Source organism: Oryctolagus cuniculus, chromosome 17 (assembly GCF_051225735.1).
Source record: "Oryctolagus cuniculus isolate XC-2025 breed Fujian yellow rabbit chromosome 17, ASM5122573v1, whole genome shotgun sequence".
Lineage (NCBI taxonomy): Eukaryota > Metazoa > Chordata > Mammalia > Lagomorpha > Leporidae > Oryctolagus > Oryctolagus cuniculus.
This window is the reverse complement of record NC_142883.1, coordinates 54,624,476-54,649,822: the sequence shown is the minus strand read 5'-3', so window position 1 is coordinate 54,649,822 and position 25,347 is coordinate 54,624,476. Positions and strand designations below refer to the sequence as shown.

General features: G+C 40.3%; 1 protein-coding gene across 1 annotated transcript; it reads left to right on the top strand.

Moving 5' to 3' along the window:
• The first annotated feature begins 1,909 nt into the window (after positions 1-1,909).
• On the top strand, positions 1,910-24,664 carry MYH4 (myosin heavy chain 4). The gene is made up of 39 exons (XM_008270722.4): positions 1,910-2,047; positions 4,475-4,717; positions 4,813-4,956; positions 5,315-5,471; positions 6,133-6,160; positions 6,258-6,372; positions 6,792-6,884; positions 7,036-7,099; positions 7,251-7,349; positions 7,457-7,560; positions 8,133-8,271; positions 8,868-8,986; positions 9,088-9,237; positions 9,771-9,941; positions 11,465-11,771; positions 12,603-12,676; positions 13,204-13,291; positions 13,372-13,489; positions 13,815-13,938; positions 14,032-14,168; positions 14,288-14,543; positions 15,249-15,491; positions 15,777-15,953; positions 16,177-16,322; positions 16,591-16,681; positions 16,768-17,157; positions 17,655-17,781; positions 18,223-18,341; positions 18,470-18,666; positions 19,787-19,970; positions 20,051-20,216; positions 20,318-20,442; positions 20,710-21,018; positions 21,535-21,738; positions 22,312-22,437; positions 22,529-22,699; positions 22,785-22,889; positions 22,987-23,082; positions 24,405-24,664. The coding sequence occupies exons 2-39, from the start codon at positions 4,514-4,516 to the stop codon at positions 24,555-24,557; spliced, it is 5,820 nt and encodes a 1,939-aa protein (XP_008268944.1). The 5' UTR covers positions 1,910-2,047; positions 4,475-4,513; the 3' UTR covers positions 24,558-24,664.
• Positions 24,665-25,347: the final 683 nt, after the last annotated feature.

The window sequence follows — 25,347 nt, the reverse complement described above, 5'->3', positions numbered from 1 at the left end:
TGGGGAAGGGAGGTGATGCTAGAGAAAAGCTTTTACCCACGCTGCTTAAAAACAGCACCCAAAATAACTCTCAGGTTAGACAAAGCCATCCCCCCCCCAACAGCTAATCATAAAGAAACACAAAAAGACCTTAGCAATCACTTCCCATGTTTTCTAAACAGACAAGCCTTAGAGGAAGAAGTCTAAGGGAAATGTCTCCTTTCTCATTCAGCTTTGCTTCTCTTCTCTCTTGGTCCAAGCTCTACCGGGTTCTCTTTTGCACTCCTAAGGGTCTGTGTTAGCTGCCACTAGAATATGATTGTCCTGCTTCAGAGCTTTCAAGATCTGAATGATCATATCTATAATGGATCAAAGCTCTGACTTTTAGGCAGGGAGTTCTCATTAGCTGTAAGTCTATAACTCACCCTATTTGTCTTGGTCCCATCCACATTTTCTTCTTTCATCTTTCAGTTCCAAATGTTGTACATATGTTTAATAAATACTTATTAAGTCTATAATCCAGATAGAGGTTCTTAAATAATTAAAAATAAATAATTTGTGAAAAGTCAGAACACATTTCTTTCTGACTTAGAGTCTAATTATTTGTATATGTTACCAGATTTCTGTGAGTCATGTCCATGGAGATCTAAAAAAAATAATAATAAATAAGATAAAACCTAAAAACCTACATCAAAATAAATTTTTAAAATATAAAAATTTCAATTTGTTAATGTGTTAAAGGGAAATTATAAATCAATAGGATTAGAAAAACAGGGATCTCATTAATAAGTAATTTAAGCCAGCAGATGATAGTTGAAAATATCATTCCAGATCATCAGGACCCAAAGTGGGTAGATTTCCTGTCATATTCAGCAATAGCTGCCTGAATGGCAAAAGCATCACAACCTTATTTACAAGTATTACAACAATATGCGATGGTCCGGCTATCTTCTCAGTCCATAGGGAGAGGACTGCGGAATCCATGCTTTCCTCCCACCTTAAAAAAGAAATGCAGTACCCACCTCATTTGAGCTCCAGCTAGTCATGAGAGTCTGCCCATGAACTAGGAGCGCATGCTTGTATCTCCTCCTATTGCACAGTGGAAATGTGCATGGAACATCACACAGCATCCTCAGTGGAAACACTTAAGCTAGAGACGTTCACGGCAAGTCCCTCAGGAGGCAACAGAGGTGTTTATATCCAGTCTAACTCCTTTATGCCTCCCCGACTGGTCCATCACCACTGCCTAATCTTAGAACTCACTTTACCCTTCGTGGTTAGACTATCAGACTCTAAAAGAATCTATCGCCCATCTTTCTAAACTCCAAACTCTAGCTGGGAATTTTCTGTCTTAATATCTATCACTCACTGCTTCCAATCATAGTGTTGGATCTAAAATTCATCCCAGACTTCTTAATGATTCTAAGCACTAACAAATTGATTAGTCCTAAACTCTTCATGCTGGCTCATTCTGTCAGACCAATTTAATAGGAGAGTAAGTGCGAAACTGGCTTTGAATTCTGTGATGAATGATGCAACAGCCAAGCTGGAGAAACAGCGCGAGAAGCCCTGAATCCCCATCCCCTATCAAATGCCTATACAGAACCCTAGATCATCCTCTGTCAAATTATTTATAGGTGACAAGAAATATTTCTAATTATATCCATTCACAGCCACAGTCAGTGAATATTGTGCAAAGAGATTGCCAAAAAAGGTTTTGCCAAGTAGGTTCCCAGCTAGGACAGCTGAGGTGGCTGCTGTGTTTGCAGAACAGTGTCTATAAAAGTGGAGCTGAGATGCCCCTGCCCCGTCCTTCCTCAAAATTCTAAGGGTAGGTGTATGTGGAAGAACACTTGGCGAGTTTTACATTCCTAATGACAATGGTTTCTCAGTTAAGGGCAATGCCTAGTTTTACTTTACAATATTCTTGAGGATAGTGGTCTAATATAGTTGCTAATATTTTGTGATGAAATGGGGAAAAAAAAGTCTCTTGCCTTCTCTTTGTTTTTTGTTTCAACAGTAGTCTCTGCTTTGAACCTGCCACCTTCTCCATCTGGTACGACAAGAGGTAAGAACGATTTATTATTATGCTCTGACGAACAAAGGGATCTCTGCATTGCTACATCTTAGTGAGCTACCATTTTACTTCCTAGTGTAGCAAATGGCTTCTTAGATGATTTTGACTTTCAGGCCGCTTAACCAAACTTTTTATGAAATTTCTCTCCCACATATTGTTAGAATCTCAGAGAGAATGCAACCATCACATGTAAAATTTTATGTGAACTACTGTTCCCACTTAGCCAATAGCATGTATCAGGGAAACAACATGGTAAACCAATAATTCATTGATGTGCAAGTAAAAACATTTAGGTGCCAATCCAGGCTTTTTACTGATTTCAGCTGCCTGGGTCAAGCCAGTTCATTTTTATTGAAATTGAAATACAATGTGTTGCCATGGAATTAGCAGTGAACCTGGATTAGGAGAACAGGACTCATGTGGCGGCACCACCTCTTACCACCCCTGTGACACTGAATGACCCTTTACCTTTCTGGACTTTAGTGTCCTCATCAGTACATTGAGGTGGCTGGATTTTAGTGGGCTGCTGAGGTCCCTCCGGCTCTTGCCCCCTGCGATCTAAGTCAGGGGTTTTCAAAGACTCCACCACAGAATCAAAGCACTGAATGGACACCACCCCCAACCCCATCCCACATCTGCTCATACTGAGACATGTACTTTTAGTATTATGTTAGGAGTATATATAATAATGAAAATCTACTCTATGTCAAGTATTGTTTTAAATGAGTTTATATTTAAGACAACAGCTATACCAATTTAGAAAAGAACAGAAAACAGTGTTGATGTGGAAATATTCCTTATTCAAACTTGAACAAACTATGTGAGTGAGTTCATGAACTTCATGAAATATACTTGAGATCCACTGGCACTTGTGACTCAAAAAGTGGGGGGTGACTGATGTAAGCATTAAGATAGGAAAGATAACATCCTTTCTGTGTTTGTAAACTGACTACACTGTAGTAATCTACATGTGTTAACTGACAATTGCCTAGTGTAAAAACAAAACAAAAAATGTAATAGAACAGCACTTCTTCAGTGAAAGAACTCTAATCCTAGATGTTCCAGTATCTGTGCCCTGAAAATGCCTGAATTTTGCCATATCATTAGCAGAATTTCACAGACAAGATTGATTCCAGAGGTAGAGTAAGTGGCAAATTCTGTGTCTAACATTCTAAGGCGAGAGGAAATTTAATGCGGATGACAGAACACAACACTTTATGGAAAGCTTACAGAAGGTTAGGCTGTTGTCATGGCAGTCGTGGGATAGCCATGACACTGCTTTCCACAAACTACTCTCCCCCACTCCACGGCATCGCTTTGTTTTACTCTGACCACTCATTCTGTCCTTGCCTCACAGCTACAAGGCTTATTTTATTTTCTCATAATTAACTTGTCGGTGGGGAAAATGTTTTAAGTTAATCTGAGTTTGAAACTTTATACTGGCTATCAAGTTCAGAAGAGCTATTTAGAAGATTAACATTTTTAAAAAGAGAGAGGGAGGGATAGAGACAAATACACAAACCTCAAACAGTAAGAATCAGATTTTAGAAAACAACCAGTTTGCTGAAATTCAACTAAAAAGGCAAAAAAAAAAAAAAAGAGGCAGACTAAAAGTAAAGAATCGCTATGAAATTTCATTAAACATTCAACTGTTTTTCTCCAAGAACCTCAGAACAAGTTATTTTTGTTTAAATAATACTCCTTTCACACAATTTAAAAAAGCATGAGACTGAACTTTGACCCAGGACAAAATCTTTTTTTTTTTTTTTATCTTTCACTATTTTTCTCTTCCCCTTTACTGACCTATTATTTGCCAGTTAACAGGGAGTCAGTCCATTCAGGCCCGCTAGGTGTTTTCAACCAGGACACGTGTCCTGAAAGAACAGGTGAACCTTTTCACAACCAGTTTTAGTAATCTGAAGCAGGAGGAAAATTTGCCTCCATATTTGAATTTTTAAAATTGGTTCATTAGATTGTAAAACTATTGGAAAGTGTTGTCTAGATCAATGCAATGTAAATAACGTGGGAGGGGTGACAAGGAAAGGAGAGGAGAGGAGAAGAGTAGGGAGGGGAGGGAAGGGGAGGGAGGGGAGGAAGAAAGCAAACAGGAGAGATTGTGAACACACTTAGAGAACTTCAAATGTTGCCAATTTTGAGTATCAGCTCCTCTACATTTCTCAGCTAAGGTTTATAAAATAGAGGATCGCATGGAGACTTACATTTTACAGAAATTAGGCTATAATGGGGGACTCCACGCAAGTCAATGCCCTGCTTTCTCAGCACCTTGACACAGCACACAGGAGTGGTCCCTAAAGGCAGAGGCCTGGAAGCTAGTGCAGCAAATGAAATGTGTGAAAGTGAAATCAGACAATCATTCAGCCTAACTCTGCCTCATTGTCTGGCCCTGTCTCCCCCTAGGTGCACCTTGCGCTGAGCTGCCACCAGTAATCTGCAGCCATGAGTTCCGACGCTGATATGGCTGTTTTTGGGGAGGCGGCCCCTTACCTCCGCAAGTCTGAAAAAGAGCGAATTGAAGCTCAGAACAAGCCTTTCGATGCCAAGAATTCTGTCTTTGTGGTGGACCCCAAGGAGTCCTATGTGAAAAGCACAGTTCAGAGCCGGGAAGGGGGAAAAGTGACTGTGAAGACAGAAGCTGGTGCTGTATGTAAAGAAAAGAGAGAGGGAGGGAGGGGACATAATCGATATCCATATCTACTCCTTTCTTGGTACCCACTGGCTCCTTGCTTTCTTAACAGACTGTCACAGTGAAGGAGGACCAAGTCTTCTCCATGAACCCTCCCAAATATGACAAGATCGAGGACATGGCCATGATGACTCACTTGCATGAGCCTGCTGTGCTATACAACCTCAAAGAGCGCTATGCAGCCTGGATGATCTACGTGAGTGCCCCTGCAAACTTCCTCACCCCGTGTGCTTACTGTGTTTGCTCGAACAAATTAGAGCCTCTATTTTCAGATTTTACTATTGCAATATTTGCTTAAGACCCATCATTTGGTTAATGTTGTAAATTCTGATAGATTTGAAAATGTACATGTGTAAAAACAAACTGGGTTTGTTGGAAAACAGAAGCATTTTATACAGCAGCCGGTGAGAAAGGACAGCAACAAGTGGATAAACTCTTCACCATGAGGAGAATTAACACAGTACTTAGGGCTCTCACCCCTGGCCCAGACACCAGGATACTAAGGTAGATTACTGAAGCAATCAATAACTGCGAAACTCTGTCCTTTCCTGTAGACCTACTCAGGCCTCTTCTGTGTCACCGTCAACCCCTACAAGTGGCTGCCGGTGTACAACCCCGAGGTGGTGACGGCCTACCGAGGCAAAAAGCGCCAGGAGGCCCCGCCCCACATCTTCTCCATCTCTGACAACGCCTACCAGTTCATGTTGACTGGTAAGTCCATAATTGCAATTTCTATAGCCATGGGTAAAATAGTTGTATACTGGTAAGAAAGGAGACATAGTCAGCTCTTTGAGAATAAAATGCTTGGCACAAACATGATGACAGTAATAATAAAATTGGGGAGCAATATTTAGAATAGAATGCACCAGTTCCAAAAATATAGAGAATTTCCTTAGATTTCTAAAGTCCAAATTAATTAGTGCTAATTCTAATTTTAAATTACCCAAATTTAGGCATCAACTCTTCATTTTAATTATAGCTAAAATATCATCTTGCCTAAAAACTAAGCTGAGAAATCTCAGAGTGACAAACTATGGCAAGCACTATGTGAAACTTTGGATTGGACACTGACAAATGACAGAATTTTGAACTATGAACAGGTGACGAAATGGAACATGAAAATGTTATTTATCTGATAGCCACAGATTATTCTCATGGGTAAAATGGTGAAACAACATGTTTTAATTTTAATTACATTAAAGGTACATAATCGCACATCTTTTACTATTTATTTTAAAAATCATACAAAAAGCAAAACACAAAATTACATAGTTTTTGTAAGTGGGAGTTGTAAAAGACAACTGAGTTTTTCAAGTACTGTTAGTCTAGGTGCTGTATATGTGTTTCATATTATCTTGTTTCTTTTTCACAGATCGTGAGAACCAGTCAATCCTGATTACGTAAGTAATTTCATAGCTTTCTTTCTGTTGGGTTTTGACCATTGTGGTGGTTACTACTGCCTTACATTCTGACTGTTTTTCCCTTCGGACTTTACAGTGGAGAATCCGGTGCAGGGAAGACTGTGAACACGAAGCGTGTCATCCAGTACTTTGCAACAATTGCAATCACTGGGGACAAGAAGAAGGAGGAACCCACTCCTGGAAAAATGCAGGTGGGTATGATATTCATTCAAAGATGGAGGAAAGAACAGATTTTTTAAAAAACCTGATCAAAGTACCTCAAAACTACAGTAACCAATTACATGTGATGTCAGAATTTGGAAAATAACTCTTGGAAGGGTTTGCAAGAATAAAATGGATAAGTCAGTGTAAGTGGAACAGGCGTTACATTTCCACACCCATGTGTTAGGAGGGAAAAGTGGGCCTGAGGGAAACAGAAATCAAAGACACACCACTGGAGCATCCCACTCCCCAATCTGCCATCCTTTTGACTCATGTTAGAAAGCTCAAAGATACAGAATACTGCACAGAGACAAAATGCAAGGGAAAGAGGACAATGAGAAGTTATTTTAACAGACTGCAACTCATCCTCTCTAGGGTCTCTTTATCTGTCTTATTCATTTCTCTTAAGGGGACCCTTGAAGATCAAATCATCAGTGCCAACCCCCTACTGGAGGCCTTCGGCAATGCCAAGACCGTGAGGAATGACAACTCCTCTCGCTTTGTAAGTGTCTTGGTCTTCCTCTTCATGTGAGAATCAACATGGGCACTTCCATACATCTAGTGTCAGTACCTTTTCCATCTATTTGGTTCATAACTAAAGAAACAGCTTCAACTTTTAATATGTACAATAACCCTCCCTTTGCCTTTTTAAGGGTAAATTCATCAGAATCCATTTTGGTGCCACAGGCAAACTGGCTTCTGCAGATATTGAAACATGTAAGTTAATAAATACTAGTGGCTGGAAATCTTTTTCTCTGGGAATACATATAGGAAATTCTTGCCCTTACTTATATTGTGTGACATTTTCAAATGCTTAATTTTTCAATTGTGGCCTTTTCTCTTAAGTGTGCTTAATTTGACTTTCCAGATCTGCTAGAAAAGTCTCGAGTTACTTTCCAGCTAAAGGCTGAAAGAAGCTACCATATATTTTATCAAATCATGTCCAATAAGAAGCCAGAGCTTATTGGTGAGAAGTATTTTTGATGTATTTCTGCCAAGGAAGCTAAGAAATCCCACTGAGTTATTTTTGATGACCAAAGTAACTCTGAATATTTTTCCTTTCCTTGTATTCAGAAATGCTTCTAATCACCACAAACCCCTACGACTTCGCCTTTGTCAGCCAAGGTGAAATTACTGTGCCCAGCATTGATGACCAGGAAGAGCTGATGGCCACAGATGTAAGTAATGAGTACAAAGCAGGAAAAGACCAATTCATTTTCCAACGCACAACAGTTCCCCTTATTAGATCTGTTCCTATTTGTAATTAAATCCTGATAATTGTAAAAAAAAATAGAAAGATTATAAATAGGCAATATAACCTTTTAGGTTTTCTTACACCTGGAATAGTATTATAGGATATTTCAAAGCCCTTCTGCCACATGCATTAGAAATCTTTAAATGTCTGTAATGAATGCTAGGTCTGTGGCATTCCTTGCCTAGTTGCTTCTTTTTATTCTTCCTTATCTTACTGATCATTCTTGGTCAGTATGTCAAGAGACCATTAGGAGCATGTGCCTAAGGAACAAGGGCAAGCTGCTATGGAAAAATGGCTTTGAGTCCCAACTGAGCAAGTGTGGAGAAGTCTCATAACATCCCTACTACCCAAGGGACTATGAGTGTCTTTTGAAAATGGCAAAATGCTAGTCTGAGACAAGGCATGATGAGGGAAAAGGGGACGCAGGCTGCTGTGTCTTGGGGGAGTCTGTCATAGTGATAATGAAGAGGTAATGAAATTCACCTCTTTCAACAGAGTGCGGTGGACATCCTGGGTTTCACCTCCGATGAAAAGGTGGCCATTTACAAGCTCACTGGGGCTGTGATGCACTATGGGAACCTGAAATTCAAGCAAAAGCAAAGGGAAGAGCAGGCTGAGCCAGATGGCACTGAAGGTAACACCCCTATTGCTATCTTTCTTTCCTCAGAACCAACACCACGAGTTTTCCAGAGGTAGAGGCTGTATTTTTACTTTCTTTGACCTATCTTCTGAGGTGTGAAAGTGTCAGGGAAGGAAATGAATGATACACTGTCTGATGTGTTAAATGAGCAGATTTGTGGAGATATGTGATTTCTGTCCACTCCATTCTTCATCGACTTCTTGTAGGCTAAAATTTGCCATGCAAGTACAACCTTTTTCTGTTCCAGTGCGTAATATATGTGCCCACATGCACAAAATGAAATAGAAATCTCAATTCTCCTACCACTACTATATTAGGATTTCTCAAATTATATTTTATCTGTGGTCTACTTTCACCATATTTTAAATATCCTACAGAAAACTGATCCCTCAAACTATAGTTTATCATTACAAGAACTGTCTGATATTAGTGTGAATGGTGACAATGCCTTGAAGAAACATGAACAAATGAATAGGTTTCACATTTGTGCACGAGTCTTTGAGAGAAACCTTTCTTCTTTGTCATCATCATTCACATTTTTCCATTGTGCAAGTCATAGCCAGTTTAACTGTTCTCCGCTTGTTCCATAGTTGCTGACAAAGCTGCTTATCTGACAAGTCTGAACTCTGCTGACCTGCTCAAAGCCCTCTGCTACCCCAGGGTCAAGGTCGGCAACGAGTATGTCACCAAAGGCCAGACTGTGCAGCAGGTAAACCTGACTTAAACCCCCTTGTTCATTTGAACCACAGGAGACTCGAGAGTTCTGCATTTCAACCAATTCATAAAACTAAACCACCTCTCTTCTTCAAGGTGTACAATGCAGTGGGCGCTCTGGCCAAAGCCATCTACGAGAAGATGTTCCTGTGGATGGTCACCCGCATCAACCAGCAGCTGGACACCAAGCAGCCCAGGCAGTACTTCATTGGGGTCTTGGACATTGCAGGCTTTGAGATCTTTGATGTGAGTAGAGAACAGACTTTGATGTAAGCAGAAAATCAGCAAACCTAAATCGCCAGTCATTAAATCAATCTCATTAGGCAATCAAAATTATCTTTACAAAAAGTACAAACTGTAGTCCTTGTCGAAAGGCTCTTTGAAGAGATATGAAAATAAGTAAATAAGTATAAATAGGGAAAGAGAGAGAATTCTATTGTTTCAAGTCTAGAAGTCTCATGGAATAATCCATGAAAGGTTAGCATATTCAAAATCTAGCCAGGATCCAAGCAGATGAGTATAAAAACACTTTCTTAAATTATTCTAAGGGAATTTTTAAGACTCTTCATTTAACAAATAGTACATTGCTTAATATGTGTGATTTCATGAAGTTACTTAGCAAAGCATTTGAGGACTCAGTTCTCCTTTCTTTAAAATTATGAAGAAAACAATCAATGTTTAGTAAACTAATATGTTTTAAATTCAAAAGAAAATATTGGCGACATCTCTATAGACACAAATACGTGTGCGTAATTTCCTGTATTTATGCTTTCTTATAGTTCAACAGCCTGGAGCAGCTGTGCATCAACTTCACCAACGAGAAACTGCAACAGTTTTTCAACCACCACATGTTCGTGCTGGAGCAGGAGGAGTACAAGAAGGAAGGCATCGAGTGGGAGTTCATTGACTTCGGGATGGACCTGGCTGCCTGCATCGAGCTCATCGAGAAGGTTCGTATGACTTTTCAAACCTTCTGATTAGGGAAAAAAAATTGCTCACTTCCCTATGCTTAACTACAATCCCAATTCTCAAAGAAGAGTTGTGTGTCGTGTCACATTTGTGTACACTGATCAATCATGAGGAGGCATGTCACAGGTGGTATTATTAATGAATAAAGGTAGTAGTTGGCAGAAAAATGATTATAACATATATACGTGGAATTGCATTTCTCCATATAATCACCTCACTCTCTTTTATTCCTATATGATTTCATGCATATGGTAGAAAAGGACAAAATTACAGCAAGTCCTCTGAGTACTGTAATTAGCCCTGGTGTACCCATGGCAATGTATTGTGCATGTCTCATCCCTTATTTGTAGCAAGGCAGCATAGAGGTTGGATGGTTACCCCTTCAACTACTACAGTCATTAATTGCTTCTCAATTCATGACGACTACTGAATAAATACCAAACTTCAATATGACCTTAGCTAGAAAATGAGTCCTGAGTGCTCCATTATCAAGGGGATGGAGCAATAGTTATGCTAGATTTGGATATGTTACAACTCATCAAGCAATCATTAAATACTTTAAAAAGTGTACTGGGAGCTCAATGTGATCCTACAGGCATTAATAAAGTATACTTGTATGTGTGAACCTTACCCTAAGCAGTGGAAGGAGGAAATAAATGCAATTGATATCCAAGAAAACACCAAATGCTCAGGTCAAAATTCACAAAATCATGGCAATAAGAGCATAAAAGCAGATTAGGTCTGTGTGACTTGAAAAAGATTTGCTCATGTAAGATTTCAATTATTCATGAAAACTGTGTGGTGCTCAGGAAAGGCATTCATTTTCTTCTCTAGTGTTTCAGTTTCTGGATAATCAAAAATAGCTTTTGAGAGGCAATTTGCGAATTTGTGAAATCATCAATGTTGAATTTTCTTTCAATCTTTCACATAGAATTTGCCACTGAAAAGAGACAAACTGCTTAGAAAGCAAAACCAAATTACCATCACTTAAGTCCACAGTGGAGGGGTGGGGAGCAGAGCTTAAAGTACAAAGAGTTTTAATGACACAACAGGAGATGGATGCACTTTTCTCCTCAGAATAGTTCATTTTTAGTCATTATACACAATTTCTCTTCTCTTCAAATTTTTATCATGTCTAGATTTGAGGGGAAGGAAGTTAAAGAGTCAGTAGGAAAAAAATATTCAGATATACACACATGAAATAAAAGTTCAGTCTGGAAACTGTATGACAGACTTGGATTTTACATACTGAACAAAGTCTGCCAAAGCACAAATGGACATTTTCATTGTCTTTCTAGCAAATGTTTCCCATATATTCTTGGTACATAATAATTGTTCCATACTCCAATAGCAGACCGCAGATCATCATGGAGGCTTATTTAATTTATTGTTCCAAGGCTTCTTTTTGAAACATTGTATATGTGGATTTCCATTAACCATGGAAATCACTGGAGCATAATTTTCTGAGAGACACATTTTATCACACCATTTCTCCTTTTTTCAGCCGATGGGCATCTTCTCCATCCTGGAAGAGGAGTGCATGTTCCCCAAGGCCACAGACACCTCCTTCAAGAACAAGCTGTATGAACAACACCTGGGCAAGTCCAACAACTTCCAGAAGCCCAAGCCTGCCAAAGGCAAGGCCGAGGCCCACTTCTCGCTGGTGCACTACGCGGGCACCGTGGACTACAACATCACTGGCTGGCTGGACAAGAACAAGGACCCCCTGAATGAGACAGTGGTCGGGCTCTACCAGAAGTCTGGAATGAAGACTCTGGCTTTCCTCTTCTCTGGGGCGCAAACTGGTGAAGGTAATTTTAAACAACATCAGTGAGTTCCAAGAATCACAAAATAAAAATACATTGCTTATCAGAGACAGGGTACAGTTACAGCAAAACCTAACATTAAAAATACGGGCCAATATGGGTCCAATGAATTGAAGCATATTTAATAACTGTGATACAGTCTTCTAATCACACACTTTCAGAGCTGAAATTGACACCGTGAATGATTTCATTTCATCAGTGAAAAAACAGAGACTTGAAGAGGCTGAGTGATTTACTCAGAACCATACATACATAATAGTATTGATTCCTTCAAGGACCCAGCTAATCTGGAGATAAGAAAATCATTGGTAGGGCCCTGGTGCTTGGGAAATTAAAGCTCTGTTCCCTTAAGTGCTCAAAGACTAGGTGTGCAAGTAACAATGTGGAATTATGGGAAACAGGACTGCCCTTCAGGGAGCAGAGGTTCACAGAGCTGAGACCAAGCAGGCAACTCCGTTTACTCTGGGGTACTGGAGTGGAGTTACCACTTCGTCTGAGGCAATTGCTTCAGGGAATCGACATGCTGGTTTGGAATAGGGGACTCCTATCCCCTATTTACAGCTACCTTTTTCACAATTCTTTCATTTTACTTGTTTCATTTTCTTATTTTTTTCCCAGAATGCTTAGAGGGTGAAACAGTATTTATATTTTCTTAATCTAAAATCGAGGGCAAAGAGATATGGAAAGACGAACAGGAATGATGCATGTGAATAAGTGCCAACTTAAACCTCAAAGGGAATTTGGGCAGTCCTGATGTCTATGGATAATACCTAAAAGAACTGTTACAAATAGTCATAACTTTGCTTTATCTTTCAGAGGGTGGTGGTGGCGGAAAGAAAGGTGGCAAGAAGAAGGGTTCTTCTTTCCAGACGGTGTCAGCTCTTTTCAGGGTACAGTATACTCTTGAATTTTAGACGAATATTTTTGTAAAAAAATATAAAATTATCCTAACAGAAAAAAAATTAAGATCTCTAAGTTAAAAGTTAAGAAAGAAGTGATGTATTAAAAAAATCTGGAAAATTTTAACAACAACAAAAAAAAGACAAATGTACCCTTTCTGCTAATCTCCAGAACTAAGAGATCTGGCATTGAACAATCTTCCCACAAAATCAAACCCACTTTTAGAAACAAATACTGCCTCCATTGCATTTACTCCATCTGACCAAAGTCCCAACACAAATGTTCTTTGACCAGCAAGTGCTTTAGAATCACAAACCGACATGGGCCGATTGTGTGGAATCTGTACTTTCCTACCAATACTCCACATGGACATTCCTTCAGGCCATTGTGATTAGGTTAGCTTTGAGGTGGCTCATTAGGATGTGCAACTGGAGCAAAATTAACATGGATCACTGATGGGGACTCTTATGTAGATGCAACTAGAAATTACTTTAAAACATTTCATATGGTTTTATAGGAGAATTTAAATAAGCTGATGACCAACTTGAGGAGCACCCACCCCCACTTTGTACGCTGCCTCATTCCCAATGAGACTAAGACTCCTGGTAAGACATTTCTGATATCCCAGTGAGACTCCAGTGTGCCTTCTGTTTAGACTGTTATAGAAAATATTCCTTTTTTTTAGGTGCCATGGAGCATGAACTGGTCCTGCACCAGCTGCGGTGCAACGGGGTGCTGGAGGGCATCCGCATCTGCAGGAAGGGCTTCCCAAGCAGAATCCTGTATGCTGACTTCAAGCAGAGGTCCGTGTCTCATTATTTCTCCATTTCAATGCCTTAGTCTATAACAAGATCACTACATAATTCAAAGATTTTAAATGAAAATTTGTTTCATTTAAAATGAAATTCAATTGTTGTAAATGTGATCACTAAAGAAGGAAATTTAGGACTGTATTATCATAAGATTTTGTCACATATATTGTCTCAGATTTTACATCAAGGACTGCTTGATTTTTTAATGGCGTTTTGTCCCATAAAATATTATTTATCATCTTTTCAATAGCTACTAAGTGTTCTTTTTATTTTAGTGAAGAAAAGCCCCATTTTTATATTATTTTTATTCTGACAGATACAAGGTGTTGAATGCAAGTGCGATCCCAGAGGGTCAGTTCATTGACAGCAAGAAGGCTTCTGAGAAACTTCTAGGGTCTATTGACGTTGACCATACCCAGTACAAATTTGGTCACACCAAGGTACCGCCAGCCTAAATTTCTATTTATCATAACTTCATCATTTTTGATTTTCTCATGAATGGAAATAATAAACTTCATGTGTTATTTTTCAAGGTTTTCTTCAAAGCTGGCTTGTTGGGACTTCTAGAGGAGATGCGAGATGAAAAATTGGCTCAACTCATCACACGAACTCAAGCCATATGCAGAGGCTACCTGACAAGAGTGGAGTTTAAGAAGATGATGGAGAGGAGGTGAGGGACCAAGCACCTGACTTCTTTCCCCACACTTTCATAATGGAATCCAGTGTAGTCATTACTTTTCTCACTTTCCACATTCTTCTTCATTTACATCTATTTTTCTTTTCATGCAGAGAGTCCATCTTCTGCATCCAGTACAACATCCGCGCCTTCATGAATGTGAAGCACTGGCCCTGGATGAAGCTGTACTTCAAGATCAAGCCTCTCCTTAAGAGTGCAGAAACAGAGAAGGAGATGGCCAACATGAAGGAAGAATTCGAAAAAACCAAAGAAGAGCTAGCTAAGTCAGAGGCAAAAAGGAAGGAACTGGAAGAAAAGATGGTGGCTCTGATGCAAGAGAAAAATGACTTACAACTCCAAGTTCAAGCTGTGAGTATTACACATTGCACAGTTAACCCACATCTCATTTTCCAAACCCTGTCTGACTAGGTATGAGAATTGTTCTTTAATTTAAGGTTTAAGAATAATTTCCCCTGGAACACTTATGATTGTTTGCCTTTCAAAATTACTCACACTCAAACCTAAAGAAGGAACAGATGCAAAGCTACATATTATGCTGCTTTTGTTCACACGTGCATTCATAAATAGCTTGACTTCACTGTGCAAAGTCATAGAACTTCCCCTAGATGCTGTTCTTTCTTTATAGGGTTTTCTTTTAGATTAGACTATTTTCTCTTTAGTGAACATTTCTGAGCATTAAATAGCATTGCTGTTGTTTTTATCAGACTGGGAAAGAGGCTAAATGAAACCACACTTAATGTTAGAAAACTAAGTCCTGGAATAAATAAGTGACTTTTCTAAAGCAGGAAAGGTTAGTAAGCTGTTGATTTTTGACAGATGACTAGTTTTATGATTTGACCTTCCACCCATGGATATTGGGGGAAAAGGTTATTATACTACTCCAGTAGATTGAAATGATTAACATTTTATCCATTTCACTTTCCAAAGTTGGCAAGTAAATTGGTGCAAGTGTTGACCAAACGTGTAGTCACTGGTGTTTCTATCTTTTAATAAACTATTGTGTGTTTACAGATATAGATTAGCCAAATAAAAATGCTTAACTTCTCCCTTTAGGAAGCAGATGGGTTGGCTGATGCAGAGGAGAGGTGTGACCAGCTGATCAAAACCAAAATCCAGCTGGAGGCCAAGATCAAGGAGGTGACAGAGAGAGCGGAGGACGAGGAAGAGATCAATGCTGAGCTGACGGCCAAGAAGAGGAAACTGGAGGATGAGTGTTCAGAGCTGAAGAAAGACATCGATGACCTTGAGCTGACCCTGGCCAAGGTCGAGAAGGAGAAGCATGCCACAGAGAACAAGGTCTGATTCATGATCTATTTTAGATTATTTGTCAATATCCTTCTTACTCAAGTACCTTCATGGAAAGTTTAATCTTAAAATTATGGAGAGCAGAAAGAAAAACACTGCCATAGTTATGCCGTCTCTTTAGTCTTCACTGCTTCTATCGTTAGCTTCTATTTCTTATCAACCAAGTTTCCATTTTCAATCTCAGACTGACCCTATCCTAAGATATAAGTGTATTTGCATCAAGACAACAAGTTTCCATTAACTTTTCTGTTAATACTTTTTATCAAAACTATGAAGGTGAAAAACCTCACAGAAGAGATGGCAGGCCTGGACGAAAACATCGCTAAGCTGACCAAGGAGAAGAAAGCCCTCCAAGAGGCCCACCAGCAGACCCTGGACGACCTGCAGGCAGAGGAAGACAAAGTCAACACCCTCACCAAGGCTAAAACCAAGCTAGAGCAGCAAGTGGATGATGTAAGTGTAAAAAATAAAACACTCCCCCTTAAATGAAACAAACAATTGTGACGTGAAACTATTACTGATGCCCAGAAGCCCTTAACTGCTGGCTAGTAAATCACAAAGTTCTCATGCTATTTGTTGCACCTTTTTTATTTTTCCTGCATATCGCTGAAGGCTAGTGGCATAGGCTCAGTATGTAAGAACTGAATTTTTTTTTAAAATTTCACTATAAATTTAGCTCGAAGGGTCCCTGGAACAAGAAAAGAAACTTCGCATGGACTTAGAAAGAGCCAAGAGGAAACTGGAGGGAGACCTAAAATTGGCCCAAGAATCCACAATGGATATAGAAAACGACAAACAGCAACTTGATGAGAAACTCAAAAAGTAAGTATAATTCAGCTGTGATCTGCTTATTGTATGTCATTACAGATAAATACATGTTCAAAAGATCTCTAAAATATTACTTCACAGCATGTGAGAAGAATGGATAATGACATTAATGGCTTTTTTATTTAATGAAAACAGTATATTATTGACTTGTAAAACATGAACTATTTACTTCCCCAACACCAGCAGTAGAAATAATTCAATTATACATACAACAGAAGATCAGTAAAAGAACTGACTTTGAGCTAACGTGTTGTTCTAATAGGAAGGAGTTTGAGATGACCAATCTGCAAAGCAAGATTGAAGATGAACAGGCCCTTGCAATGCAGCTACAGAAGAAGATCAAGGAGTTGCAGGCAAGTCATAACCTCTACCTTTCTTTGGAAGTACAGGAAACCCAAGTTACCATGATTTCATATTAATGTTGACATATCATTCCCAGGCCCGCATTGAGGAGCTGGAGGAGGAAATCGAGGCAGAGCGGGCCTCCAGGGCCAAAGCAGAGAAGCAGCGCTCCGACCTCTCCCGGGAACTGGAGGAGATCAGCGAGCGGCTGGAAGAAGCCGGTGGGGCCACGTCTGCCCAGATCGAGATGAACAAGAAGCGGGAGGCCGAGTTCCAGAAAATGCGCAGGGACCTGGAGGAGGCCACCCTGCAGCACGAAGCCACGGCGGCTGCTCTTCGGAAGAAGCACGCAGACAGCGTGGCCGAGCTCGGGGAGCAGATTGACAACCTGCAGCGGGTCAAGCAGAAGCTGGAGAAGGAGAAGAGCGAGCTGAAGATGGAGATTGACGACCTGGCCGGCAACATGGAGACCGTCTCCAAAGCCAAGGTCTTGATTAATTTGTCTGCTCTTCATCTTTATTTGCAACAATTCAAAACAACCACGTTTATGTATGACTATATACAGTGAAACTGCACAAAACATTAGATGTTATCTGAAGTTTAAGTTATTCTTAAAAATTGTTAAAAGTTTAACAATTGAATCATCTAACTTTTCATATCTTATTTGTAGAAATAACTTTAGATTTTTGTCTGAATTTCCATGACAGAATGCAATTACAAGAAAGTCTTATCCAAAAATCATACCCTACATGATGCAGCATATATATTCATTCTTTCCAAAAGAGAACAGTCTAATTTTGACAATCTTGTTGTCTGGCATTTAGTCAAAATTATATGCTTCTACTACTTCCTAGGCACCACACAGGGTTTTGATAGAAAAGTAATAAAACTCAGCCCCTTCCCGCCAGTAATTACCTATCTCCAAATCCCAGCCTTCCAAATAGAAGTGCGTTATCTTTTCTTGTTTTCCACTTCCCACCACAGGGAAACCTCGAGAAAATGTGCCGCACTCTAGAGGATCAGCTTAGTGAAGTGAAAACGAAGGAGGAAGAGCATCAGCGCCTAATCAACGAGCTGTCAGCCCAGAAGGCACGTCTGCACACGGAATCAGGTCAGTCAAGGAGCATTAGCGGCCTGTGGAGAGGTGAAGAATGAAGGCGAAGTCTCTACCCATGAAACACAAAGCATTTCTTGGGCTCTGCATACCCACTTATCTTTTCTAAGTTACTCCTTGATCTTTCTATTATGAGATGGTACAAAAATAAAAACAAAATACGATGCTTTTAAGCTATAATTCTGGGTGGAAAGAAGCTATCTAGGCTCAGGAGATTTTTGGTGCCTCAGCCTTACTCAAAAAATACCCCACATCCTAAAATAACAAAGAAAGCTCAGACATTTTTGAAGAAGCAAAAAATAATCTTCTCAACAGCACTGATGCTTTTGAGCTATTCTTTTCATCATATGACATAAAATGGTCATAATGTTATTCTTTTCTTTAAATTATCCTTCACCCAGACAACAGAACTAAATCACTCATCTTTGTTTTCCACAGGTGAATTTTCACGGCAGCTAGATGAAAAAGATGCCATGGTTTCCCAGCTATCCCGAGGCAAACAAGCATTTACACAACAGATTGAGGAATTAAAGAGGCAGCTAGAGGAAGAGACTAAGGTGAGCTTTCTACAGTTAAGATGTTCAATTTTCAATCACTTGAACTGTGCAACATGACACACTATTGACTTCACACAGAGAATATCAAAAGAACATAAACTTACATTATGTACTTTTTCTTGGTCTAGGCCAAGAGTGCCCTGGCCCACGCCCTGCAGTCCTCCCGCCATGACTGTGACCTGCTGCGGGAGCAGTACGAGGAGGAGCAGGAAGCCAAGGCTGAGCTGCAGAGGGCAATGTCCAAGGCCAACAGTGAGGTTTCCCAGTGGAGGACCAAATACGAGACGGACGCCATCCAGCGCACGGAGGAGCTGGAGGAGGCCAAGTATGGGCATTTAGTGAGGGAGTTAGAGAAAAATCAAGAAAAAATGTTGAATAGGTGAAGGATTTCAGTCTGTTTTATTGCAAGGTGGTAGATTCTGCCATATTCTCCTTCTTACAGCCCACTATATGTCAGCAGGACAGGACCACAGTCTTTGTTCTATTCTGGTACAGAAGCATTTAAATTTCTTTCCACCTAAATAGATTACTATCAACACACATACATATATTAAGTATAACTAATTTTATAAAATTGAAGGGAAAATGAAAATATTGAGACTATCTGGTATACCATTATGAAAATTATAATTAACAATAATCAGGTTTTTCTTAGCTGGAGTACTGAATGTTCAGAATAAGACTACAATACATTGTCATCATTTTAAATAACAACTGGTATCAGTAGATTTATTTACAAACTATACATACTGTTTGCAGCATTAACATTTTTAAGAGTTACATAAAAATTGGGAAAAAATATTTTACTCTTTGTGAAGAAAGCCTTCCAAAATTTGATCTGTCTCAGCAGTTATTAGAATTAAACCAAATGAGAGGGTCTGGCAAGGACTTGCACATGGAACAAACTGGGAGAGGTTGTGAAGGAGGTAAATTGGCGAAGGAAGCAGTAAATAAGAATTTATGGGATATTTGTGAAATATAATAATGGAATAATGTTTAGTGTCTGAAGTCATGAGCCCAGGAAGTTATTAACTGTACGACCTTGAACACGTCACTGTGGGGCACAGTTTCTCTATTCGAATGTATCGGAAAATATTTAAGGATCCCATTCACTGCTAGACTTCCACTGCTGGTTGCTAGTACTTCCTCACCTCACTTTTCCACTCACATGAGCATCCTCTCCCCTTTAACACACACACATGCAAAATGACTTCATGAATGTTTGCCAACACCTGAGACAGTTACAGATAAGAACCCATCAGGGAAAACAGAACTCTCTAGACGAGATAAAGTGGGTACTGAGAAGCAATTTTACAAAAACTTAACCTATGGGTATAGGAGCATAAACACCGGAGAAAATGTGCTTTCCTATTTAGCAGCTTTATAGAGTTAACTGTGGTGTCCTTGAATCTGCTCATGTTCATTCATTCTGAACAACTCTGCAGGAAGAAGCTGGCCCAGCGTCTTCAGGATGCTGAGGAACACGTGGAAGCTGTGAATTCCAAATGTGCTTCCCTTGAGAAGACGAAGCAGCGGCTGCAGAATGAGGTGGAGGACCTCATGATTGACGTGGAGAGATCTAATGCTGCCTGCGCAGCGCTGGACAAGAAGCAAAGGAACTTCGACAAGGTAGCCCGTGGTGATGGGCTCCCTGTGGGAAGAAAGACAGCACTGGTGGCTTCAGAGGCTCACTCTCAGTGTACTTGTAGGTTCTGGCAGAGTGGAAACACAAGTACGAGGAAACTCAGGCTGAACTTGAGGCCTCCCAGAAGGAGTCCCGCTCTCTCAGCACTGAAGTGTTCAAGGTGAAGAATGCCTATGAGGAGTCCCTGGATCACCTTGAAACCCTAAAGCGGGAGAATAAGAATTTACAGCGTGAGTCATTCTAATCATCCTATTTCAAAGAGAGCACGGATATATTTTTGGAATTTTTCATTTCCCCTCAATTGATTTTGATATTTTATGTTAAACTACAGAGGAGATTTCTGATCTGACTGAGCAAATCGCAGAGAGTGGGAAGCACATCCACGAGTTGGAGAAAGTAAAGAAACAGATTGATCAAGAGAAGAGTGAACTGCAGGCTGCCCTGGAGGAAGCAGAGGTACGTATTTGATTTGCTCACCCATACATTATAAATAAACTGAAAAATGAATAGCAATTGAGATCTCCCATGTTGTAAATCTTTAGAGGATAGCACATATAATTCAGTGAAAAATGAATTGTACCTTGGGAATGCAGAACTAATAATAGGATAAATTAGGAGGTATGACAGTTTGTGTGTTTTTTTTTTTTAAATGTCTTCTTAGAGAAAGCATTGCAATATGAGGGAAGAAGCTCTTTGGGTAACCTACATGTTGCTTTTATTAAGGGATCTCTTGAGCATGAAGAAGGCAAAATTCTTCGCATCCAACTTGAGTTGAATCAGGTGAAATCTGAGATTGACAGGAAAATTGCTGAAAAAGATGAAGAAATTGATCAGCTGAAGAGAAACCATCTCAGAGTGGTGGAGTCGATGCAGAGCACGCTGGATGCGGAGATCAGGAGCAGGAACGATGCCCTGAGGATCAAGAAGAAGATGGAGGGAGACCTCAATGAGATGGAGATCCAGCTGAACCACGCCAACCGCCAGGCTGCTGAGGCCATCAAGAATCTTAGAAACACACAAGGAATACTGAAGGTACGCTGTGGGGTAAACACACATGGTGTGGTATGGTCTAGGCAACACCATATAACTCGAACTTTAAAGTTGCATGAGGACCATAAATCTTAAGTAATCCAGATAACAAAATTTTATACACACAGTTGAAAAAGAACTTAGTTCTGAAAGGCCCAGGACAGGAGTTTTTTGTTTGTTTTGTCATCTGAAGAAAAGATAAAGAGGTGACAAGTGGGAAGACAGAAAGTAATCAGCTACATCAGCCACATGTGAATGATCAAACTGCCTCATTTATCTGGACTTCACTTGTTTAATAGAGAAAATAACACCACTGAACCATCTAATTTTTTCTGATTCAGATCTAAAACATAACATCATATTCGTTTGAGTAGAACTGCTTCTCTAGCCTATAAAGACTCTGCCATTAAATGTAGTTACAGACTGTTTTCTACCCTGAGTTATTAAGATCAAAGTGTGTACATGACCCTAAATCACTTTAACTGGAGCAGGCGTAAATCTTTCTCTCTTTCTGTGCAGGACACTCAGCTACATTTGGATGATGCCGTCAGAGGCCAAGATGACCTTAAAGAACAACTGGCCATGGTGGAGCGCAGAGCTAACCTGATGCAGGCTGAGATTGAAGAGCTCAGAGCATCCCTGGAACAGACCGAGAGGAGCAGGAGAGTGGCAGAGCAAGAGCTCCTGGACGCCAGTGAGCGTGTGCAGCTCCTGCACACTCAGGTGAGGCACGGGACTATCACTCAACAAAGACAGTCTTGGAAGCTGAAGATGATTGGAGAAGATAAGCTTGTTTATAAAATAAGGCATAATCATTCTAGAGTACCATCCTAGAGTTCTGAAAAATGTACAGTTGATGTAAGTACTGGGACCTCGCTGGTTCACAAGTATAGTATGTATTACAAACTAGTACAATCAATGATTTGAAACAATGTGGAGTTCTAGAAACATTTATAAAGAAACACAAATATCCATGTAAATGACACCAGTAGCCATCTTGTCTTTTCCAACTCTATGCTATCAATAGGCGAATAAAATAGACAATGATGATAAGCCATCAAATAACATTCATGTATCATGTGGGAACATAAGGATATATATAAAAAGATACAAATTCAAATTCCTAGAAGCCATCAGAGGTGCTATTAACATTTGTTGTTTATGGTGGATTTGTTCAATAAACAGTGGCATATCTTTGCAATTTTAATAAGTTACCCTAGCTACAATGACAATGTGGAGGGTTATGATATAATTCAATGTATTTTCCTTCTTTTATTTTTTATTAATTTTAATCAGAACACCAGCCTGATCAACACCAAGAAGAAGCTGGAGACAGACATCTCCCAAATCCAGGGAGAGATGGAGGACATTGTTCAGGAAGCCCGCAACGCAGAGGAGAAGGCCAAGAAGGCCATCACCGATGTGAGCACAGGGCAACCCACTGGGCGGTCAGACTTGGGTCATGACATGCTCTCTCCCCTCTCTTAACTCAGTCTGTTTTACTGCTGGGTAGGCGGCCATGATGGCAGAGGAGCTGAAGAAGGAGCAGGACACCAGCGCCCACCTGGAGCGCATGAAGAAGAACATGGAGCAGACGGTCAAGGACCTGCAGCACCGCCTGGATGAGGCCGAGCAGCTGGCGCTCAAGGGTGGAAAGAAGCAGATCCAGAAGCTGGAGGCCAGGGTGGGTGTCCACACCGTTACTGGATTCCAGCCTGCTCTTGAGACTAGTTACAGCCACAGTGTTACATGCCTTTGATCTCTTGCAGGTGAGGGAGCTTGAAAATGAGGTTGAAAGTGAGCAGAAGCGCAATGTCGAGGCTGTTAAGGGCCTGCGCAAGCATGAGAGGAGAGTGAAGGAACTCACTTACCAGGTGACCAGCCTTCCCATGTTTCCAGGCCTGCAGCTTTCAAGCAATTAAAATCATGAGTTGAGTTCAAATAATTGGCACTATCTGCTGCCTCTTTCAGACGGAGGAGGACCGCAAGAATGTTCTCAGGCTGCAGGACTTGGTGGACAAGCTGCAAAGCAAAGTTAAAGCCTACAAGAGACAAGCTGAAGAGGCTGTGAGTATCTCCACAGGGAATAGAAAGGCTCAGGACCAGAGTCAGGCTTCATGGGGCCTGAAATTTGCAGAATTTAAAGGACTTTCTTTAAGGCAAAGAGTGTAACATTGGGAATACAAAGGTACTATGAAAATGAATATTCATTTAGAAAGGGAAAAAGTTGCCACAAATTCCTAGAGCTTTAGGGATTCTGGCTGCTTTCTGCTGAAATCTCTTTAAGCAATTTTCCAGACAAGCTAATATATAACTACTTCTTGGTTGCAATGTACTTCCCTTCCTAACTAGAAAACTCTACAATTCCCAGCAGTCATAGAATATGCAAGAACCCACAAGAGACTAGATCCTAAGCTTTTCTTAACTTCATGATAAATCCATCACAGGATTTTTTTTTTCCAATTTGACTACAGTTAGCTTTTTTATCCTGTCGCTTCTGAAACCACTGTTAAGGTTCTCTGCAAAGCAACACCATTATTGTACCTATTCTTAAAGTTTGTTTTATAGAAACAAGATTGAATCAGCTCCCTTCCACCTCGATCTGCCTATTGCCATTGTGGCATTTTTTTTTAAAGATTTATTTATTCACTTGAAAGAGTTAGAGAGGGAGAGAGGTAAAACCAGAAATTGTTTTCCCATCCACTGGTTCACTCCCCAGATGGCCACAACACTAAATACCGGGCCATGCTGAAGCTAGGAATTTCATCTGGGTATTCCACATGGGTCCCAGGAGCCCAAGTACTTGGGGCATTTTCTGCTGCTTTTCCCAGGGCACCAGTGGGAGCTGCACCAGAAGTGGAGCGGCTGGAACATGAACTGGAGCCTACATGGGATACAGCATTGCAGGCTCCAGTTTTACTTTCCATGCCACAATGTCAGCTCTTGTCATTGTAACATCTTAAATTTTCCAGGAAGACAGTCAAGCGAGAGTCTTGTGAGGGAGGGAGGTTGTAAGTATACTTCAATAAGAGAGGCAAGCTTGTGTGGTATCCTGCCCCTAAATAAGTATAAGGAGACTCCAAAAAGCTCATGGAAATGTAATTAAAAGGTAGGTTTATTTTGCTGTGAAAAATTTTTGAAACACTGGCAGTTTTTCACCATATGCATTTTCCATGAACTTTTAAAGGACCTTTTGTATATATGATTACAAAAATCTTTTGTACCAAAACAAACTTGTTGTTCTGAAATACTTCCCACATCACCAAATAGCAAAATCTTTGCTTTCTCACTCATAAAGGAAATCCTATAGTTGCTTTTAGTAGCAAAGGCAATGAGAATCAGAAAAAGTCAAAATTTTCTTATTCTCTCTTATGCATTTCCATTCACAGGAGGAACAATCCAATATCAACCTCTCCAAATTCCGCAAGCTCCAGCACGAGCTGGAGGAGGCCGAGGAGAGGGCTGACATTGCTGAGTCCCAGGTCAACAAACTGCGGGTGAAGAGCAGAGACGTCCACTCAAAAGTCATAAGTGAAGAGTGATCCATTCTATTGCTAAAAGGTGACCAAAGAAATGCACAAAATGTGAAGTTCTTTGTCACTACCTTGTGCATCAAGTAAATAAAATCTGCAATTTTGCAATCTAAAAATACATGTCTCTTAATTATAAGCTCTCATTATAAATAATTCATTTATTCACATTTGCTGAATTCTTACTATGAGCAACAGACATGAAGACAAAAATGAAATGTCAACAGCAAACCCACTTTAATAGACAATGAATGAAATAAGGTGCTCTGAGGAGATGCAAAAGAGATAAAAGGACAACCCTCAACTTCATTCAACTAACAGTTTTGAGTATTAGGTCAGTGTCTGCTACAGAAATGGGCACCAGGGGTATGACAGTCATCCCTGTGTTGGAGGAGCTCAATCCAGTGAGGTAGACAGCAATTTAAACAGAGAGGATACAACATACACACTCTGACAGGATGGAAACACAGTGTGGCAAGAACAGAGTGAGCTGTTCACTGGCAGCATCCACAAAGGCTTCTCAAGGAAAGCCCAAGGCTCAAAGGAGCCCTTGAAGGGCAGGTGTTTGGCCTAGCGGCTGTACTGGTCAAGAAGCCTACATTCCATATCAGAGTATCTGGGTTCAGGTCCCAGCTCTGGCTCCTGACTCTGTCTTCCCGCTAATGCAGACTCTGGGGAGCAGTGGTGACGACTCACGTAGTTGCATCCCTGCCACCCAAGTAGAAGACCTGGACTGAGTTCCTAGCTCTCTGCTTCAGCCTGGCTTTTGCAGGCATTTGGGGAGTATGTCAGCAAATGGGAG